The 7,044-nt window shown below is 40.6% G+C and overlaps 1 protein-coding gene across 2 annotated transcripts in view; it reads right to left on the bottom strand.

Annotated features, from left to right (window-relative positions):
* PRMT9 (protein arginine methyltransferase 9) overlaps positions 1 to 7,044 on the bottom strand; it is a 49,668-nt gene that overhangs the window by 40,709 nt on the left and 1,915 nt on the right. The window contains exon 2 of one of the 2 annotated variants that reach the window (XM_011973248.1): positions 5,158 to 5,306. The exons of the other annotated variant lie outside the window; for it this stretch is intronic. Within the exon in view, the coding sequence (XP_011828638.1) occupies positions 5,158 to 5,306 (149 nt within the window). The remainder of the gene's footprint in view (positions 1 to 5,157; positions 5,307 to 7,044) is intronic. 2 annotated transcript variants of the gene reach the window in all.

The raw sequence follows: 7,044 nt of genomic DNA, 5'->3' as shown, positions 1-7,044 counted from the left end.
ATGAAATACTATGCAGCCATTAAAAAGAATGAGTTCATGTCCTTTGTAGGGACATAGATGCAGCTGGAAACCATCATTCTCAGCAAACTATCGCAGGAACAGAAAACCAAACACCGCATGTTCTCACTCATAGGTGGGAACTGAACAATGAGATCACTTGGACACAGAAGGGGAACAGGAAGGGGGAGGGGGGAAGGAGGAGGGATAGCATTAGGAGATATACCTAATGTAAATGACAAGTTAATGGGTGCAATACACCAACATGACACATGTATACATACGTAACAAACCTGCAAGTTGTGCACATGTACCCTAGAACTTAAAGTATAATAATAATAAAATGCCAGGATGCCCTTTTTCTTTTAACTAGGAAAAACACTATCTTCTTGATTAGCAATTTAAATACATTTTGTTTAAATCTGATGCTACTAGACTAACAAAAGGTTGTGAAGTTGAGATACTCCAGACAAACTTTATTACACAAATAAGTGTCAGGAGAAGCAGCTATCATTTACTTTGGAAATATTTTTCTCCTGGAACAGATTCTTTTGGTGGGGTGTAAACGATATGCTATTTTTGACCAGAAAAGGAGTATAAAACAAAAACACCAAGAACCATTGTAAGTCAAGAACGAAGGTAAATTCTATAGCAAAAGCCACATTCACACTATCACGAATTCTGAACTGCTACTATCCAAATTAAAAATTTTGCTTAGTTACATCTCCCCAAATCAAACTAATACCAAGGATTTTTTATCGTAATGACTGGTAACTGCTCAGACTAATGTCCTACAACAACAGGTCACCAAAAGTTACAATCTGCCAAAAGTACGTAAGAGTTCCACTTTTCTGTCAAATTGAGTTTATCCTGAAACATAAGTCTTGGAATGTTATGATCACCATATGTGTATAATCTGGAAATATAATTGAATCTTATAGAGTAACTCTCATTATATAAACAACAAAAGAAAACTTTGGAATTAAAATATAGATTTTTTTAAACTAATTTGAGGAGATTATTCATAAAAAAGATTTTTAAAAATCTTTTAAAACAAATTTCATTTAAGTGGAAAGAGGTTTCTAATTTGTAGAAAATGGATGCTGCAGCTGATCAGGTTAGCTGTTAACATGAACAAGTAACCCTCAGTTGATTATCTGCCTTATTTTTCTACTTATTAACATACTCTACAATTAAAAATTATCAAGTATTTGTTTTTTAAAGGAGAATTCATTGTCACTCCCTAGGCCATGTTAATTAAGACTGTTAAAATGCCTTGCAGTTACATTACTGAGACTAGCTAATAAAGTTTGGCAAAGTATTTCTTATATAGAACTTTTCATTGAATAGAACTTAATATAACTTGGCTGGGCGTGGTGGCTCATGTCTTTGGGCGCCACTTTCGGAGGTCAAGGCAGGTGGATCACTAGAGGTCAGGAGGTTGAGACTATTCTGGGCAACATGGTGAAACCCCATCTCTACTAAAAATACAAAAATTAGCTGGGCGTGGTGGCTTGCACCTGTAATCCCAGCTACTCGGGAGGCTGAGGCATGAGAATTGCTTGAACCTGGGAGGCAAAGGTTGCAGTGAGCTGAGATCCTGCCACTGCACTCCAGCCTGGGTGACAGAGCAAGACTCCGCCTCAAAAAAAAAAAAAAAAACTTAATATACCCAAATAAGGAAAAGAATGATACTAGAGAACAATTACTGAACATGTAAAGGGATCTTTCTATATAAAATAGGACATTATAATCATGTTTCCTAAATAAGAATTCTCCCACTATTTTCTACAAGGCTGTGAAATTAGATGTATTAAAACAAACCCAAAATAAAAATTTTTTGTTTTCACCAGTTTTTCCTAATTATAAAGTTTCTATGGAGAGTACACAGAAATTCCAATGAAGAAAAAAGCTGTTCTATGAAAAAGTTACATTTCATTTACAAAAACACTTATGTATACATAAGGAACTCACTACTACTTTGTTTAAATTTATTGTGCAGCCTCAACAGAAAGTCAATTTCTGTCTTGACAGGTAAGAATTTTTTTTTTGTTTTTTTTTTTTTTGAGATGGAGTCTTGCACCCAGGCTGGAGTGCAGTTGTGCGATTTTGGCTCACTGCAACCTCCACCTCCCAGGTTCAAGCGATTCTCCTACCTCAGCCTCCCGAGTAGCTAGGACTACAGACGTGTGCCACCATACCCAGCTACTTTTTGTATTTTTTTTAGTAGAAACAGGGTTTCACTATGTTGGCCAGGCTGGTCTCAAACTCCTGACCTCAACTGATCTGCCTGCTTCGGCCTCCCAAAGTGCTGGGAATACAGGCATGAGCCACCACACCCAGACTAGAATTTTTTCAAATAAGCAATTGTTAACAAAAAATTCTACACATCAAATCTCAAAATTTTCTTCTGAGGAGAGACATATGATTCAAAATTGTAATACATATTCATACAACTTATTGCGAATGACCATATAAAGAGTTTACATTAATTATCACAGAGGAGTACATTTGTCAGGTTAATGATCCATGTTCTTCTTAAAAGTTATTTATAAAACATTATTTCTCCACACAGAAAAAAAAGCGTAATAAACAATGAGTTGATTACTCACTGTACAGTCCAGTGAGCCACTCAAGGGCCCCATGGGCACCAGAGACAAAGGTAGCAGATTGATTAACAGCTGAGGAACTCAAGATACGTTTAGTAAGAGAAATTCTGTGGTCACTTAGGAATTTTGTAGTTCAGTATTCATAATATTAAGGTTTTTTTCAGCTGGATGTGATTTGAGGGAAAGAGAAAGCAATTAGTGAGGAAATGCATGAAAATACCTAAAAGGAACATTTAAAATGAGATTCATTAACTAATTCCTAGGAATGTGAGCAACTGTCACTTTCAAACTTGGCAGAACCATGCTCAGTCCCCATTACTCTGAAACTTTCAAACACAGAAGCAAGGTTAACCTTTCATTTTATTTCCTATACTTTCACAGAATTCTTCATGCACATGAACTAGTATGCAGAAAGAGTTAACATAGCAGGGAGCTGACTGCCATCCTTTGAAAGGCCTGGTTACAAAAGTGTCCCTTGGCTGGCATCTGGGAATTTGGATTTGGGGAGGGTTCTCACTATCCTAACTGGTAGTGTGCCTAAACTGATTATACAAACAATGCAGTTTATGCTGAACACCTGACCTGCTTTTCTTCAGAGAATCTAAAATTTTAGTATATGCCAGACAGAGGGTACCTAAGTGTCCAGCTCCCAGTAAAAACCCTAGGCACTGAGCCTCTAATGAGTTTCACTGGTTGGCAACATTTCACGTGTGCTGTCATAACTCACTGGGGGAATGAAGTGCATCTTGTGTGACTTCAGTAAAAGAAGAACTTTGGAGGCTTGCACCTGGTTTTCCTTTACGCTTTGCCCAATACACATTTACCCTTTGCAAATTTTGCTTTGCATCCGTTCACAGTAATACACAAGAGCCATGCCTAGGACTATATGGTGAGGCCTGTGAGCCCCTCTAGCAAATCAGCAAATCTGGGAGTGGTTCCAAGACTCCCAACATGTAAGTTATCAACTTATTGCCAAATTCACCCTTTTTTACCTGCTCTGTGAAAAATGTATCTGGCCCTTTAATATTCTCCCACCAGTTGGCACAACGGTAAGCTTTGTTGGTAAAAAGTGTGGAGAGGCCGGGTGTGGTGGCTCAAGTCTGTAATCCCAGCCCTTTGGGAGGCCGAGGCCAGAGGATCGCTTGAGCCCAGGAGTTCCCAACCAGCCTGGGCAACAACATGGCAAAATCCTGTCTCTACAAAAAAGACAAAAAATTAGCCAGGTGTGGTGGCACGTACTGCAATCCCAGCTACTGGTGTGCAGGTGAGGGGCTGCTGAGGTGGGAAGATCACCAGAGCCTGGGAGGTCAAGGTTGCAGTGAGCCATGATGGTGCTACTGCACTCCAACCTGAGTAACACAGTGACACACTGTCTCAGAAAAAAAGTGCTAGAGGCCAGGTGTGGTGGCTCACACCTGTAATCCCAGCACTTTGGGAGGCTGAGGCGGGTGGATTGCTTGAGGTCAGGAGTTCGAGCCTGGCCAACATGGTGAAACCCTGTCTCTACTAAAAATACAAAAAGTAGCCAGTTGGGGTGGCAGGCGCCTGTAATCCCAGCTTCTCAGGAAGCTGAGGCACGAGAATCACTTAAACCCAGAAGGTGGAGGTTGCAGTGAGCTGAGATCACGCCACTTCACTCCAGCCTGGGTTACAAAGTAAGACTCTGTCAAAAAAAAACAAAAAGTGCTGGAGAGACACTGTAGGAAGAAAGGGTTTTGCTTCCTGATTCCAGTGTGCTTAGGGCTTCTCTAAAACCAAGCTCCTGAAACGCATGGCAGCTAGCAGCATCCAAGAGTCAGTAGCTTCCCCAAGGCCCCTTACCCTACTACATGGTTTTGTAATGGAGTACCTCTGATGAGATACTTCCCCATGAGGCTTTCTCTGGCACCCCAGCACCCCAAATGGCAAAACTATAGCCAGTTCCAGAAAACAAATTTACAAGAAGTTCCCTGGCAAGGCACTACAGTGACTTTTCTGCCATCCCGAGAAGCACAGCTGTGCCCTCTTCAATAAGGTATAGAACTCAGCCCAGTGAGGGGAACTCTTCCTTGGATACTCTTACTCCTAGGGGCAGTGGCTATTATGTAGTACATTACATAATATTAAAACTGTTATGATATTATATATCTGCTATTCTTTTCAGTTCTCCTTACTTAATAATTCTATATTAAACTTTCCCTATTAAAATTACTGTATGACTTATCCCTATCCAGACTAATACAGAATCTTTTTTTTTTTTTTTTGAGTCTCGCTCTGTTGCCCAGGCTGGAGTGCAGTGGCACAATCTCGGCTCACTGCAAGCTCTGCCTCCCGGGTTCATGCCATTCTCCTGCCTCAGCCTCCCAAATAGCTGGGACTACAGGCGCCCGTCACCACGTCCAGATAATTTTTTGTATTTTTAGTAGAGACAAGGTTTCACCGTGGTCTCGATCTCCTGACCTCATGATTCCCCCACCTCGGCCTCCCAAAGTGCTGGGATTACAGGTGTGAGCCACCGCGCCTGCCCAATACAGAATAATTCTTAACAAGTAATACTAAAATCACTACAAACCTGAAGAGATGCTCCCCCATACTATTGCAAATCACTTCATCATCAGGAAACAGTTCCAAGGCCTGCTCATAGCAACCAAGTAAGTCTTGTATCCGATTGAGAGCATCAAGCTCTTCAGCCCATCTGAAAAGTGTGTACTGAAAAGTTTCCTTTACAAATAAGAAAAAAATATGAATTAGTCAATAACATTACAGATGAAAGAATATACAACATTAGTTGAAGACTCCAAGCAACAGAACTTAATTACTATTGAACGATCACCTTCAATTTCATTTAGCTTTAGTAGGCACTGTTTTCTGAACAAGTGCACAAATGAATGAATTTTACCACCTACATGGCCATAATAAGCAGAATCAGTCTGACCACTCTCTAAACTCCCTCCATTCTTAGATGCTGTATCACACTCTCCTTATTCTCCAGCTGCCTCATTTTTGTGGGTTCCTGTGTTTTTAGAGTTTGTCCTTGGCTCTCTTCTTTTTTCTCTTATCCATCCCTAATGCATTTATTATCACCCATGTGTTGATGGATGCTACGTTTACATCTCTAGTCAAGACTTTCTCTTCTGAACCTCAGACTCATAGATACAACTTCCTAATAGTCATTTCAACCAGGCAATGGATCTCCAGCCATTGCGAATGTAGTACAACTAAAATATTTCCTGAACAATCCTTGTGCAAAGAACTGAGGCAACATAAATCTTGTTCTTATCCTCACAGAGGCCCTATAGAGAGAAATTTAACATAAAATTTTGGAAAAGTTCAAAATGTTCTAAACTGAACTCATCATATTCCTCTGATACAAGACATAAGATTAAGATACCACTCAACCTCAAACCATAAAATCACCTTATAATGGTACCTTAACTCCACATACACTGTTTCAAACCTAGCCAATGCTCTCTCAATATCTTTAAATCTGTTACCTCCTCTCCATCCCACAGTTACAACCTAATCTGGCCCTTCTAACCATTTGCTGGACTACAGCAACAGCCTTAACGCTGTCACTCTAGTTCCAATCGCATCTCCCTCCAGCCATTCTCCATGCTGCAACACTGTGAAAAGACGGAAAGCTGTAGTCATTACAGCATTACCATTAAAACATTTTAAATCATCTTCACATATTTTATACAAAAGAGTTGATACTTGGAACTGAATCTTGAGGGAGTTTACTAGAGAGACAAGGATAAGAAAGGAGATTCTGGCTGGGCACGGTGGCTCATGCCTGTAATCCCAGCACTTTGGGAGGCCAAGGCGGGCAGATCACCTGAGGTCAGGAGCTCGAGACCAGCCTGGCCAATATGGTCTAAAATATATCAAATATAAAAATTAGCCAAAGATGGTGGCAAACATCTATAATCCCTGCTACTCAGGAGGCTGAGGCTGGAGAATCACTTGAACCTGGGAGGTGGAGGTTGCAGTGAACGGAGATCGCACCACTGCATTCCAGCCTGAGCGGTAGAGTGAGGCTCTGTTCAAAAAAAAAAAAAAAAAAAAACCCACACAGCTTATATGAAATGGATCAGAGGGTCTACAGATAAGTGGTTTGGTGTGGCTGGAGTTTGGGTATTGAGAATAGAGTAGCGGGAAATGAGATTTCTACAAGGGGCCCATACAAAGAAATACAATTTGTTCGGCAGGAAACAGAACTAGTTGCTTACCCTACTGAATTTCAGGCATCGCCCTACAAATTTTACATATACTTTTTTTTTTTCTTTTTGAGATGGAGTCACACTCTGTCACCCAGGCTGTATTACAGTGGCGCGATCTTGGCTCATTGCAATCTCTGCCTCCTGGGTTCAAGCGATTCTTCTGCATCAGCCTCCCGAGTAGCTGAGACTATAGGTGCATGCCACCACGCCAGACTAATTTTTTGATTTTTAGTAGAGAC

This window comes from Mandrillus leucophaeus, unplaced genomic scaffold (assembly GCF_000951045.1).
Source record: "Mandrillus leucophaeus isolate KB7577 unplaced genomic scaffold, Mleu.le_1.0 Scaffold136, whole genome shotgun sequence".
Lineage (NCBI taxonomy): Eukaryota > Metazoa > Chordata > Mammalia > Primates > Cercopithecidae > Mandrillus > Mandrillus leucophaeus.
Note: the sequence above shows the minus strand (reverse complement) of the source record. Positions and strands in the feature narration are given on the sequence as shown.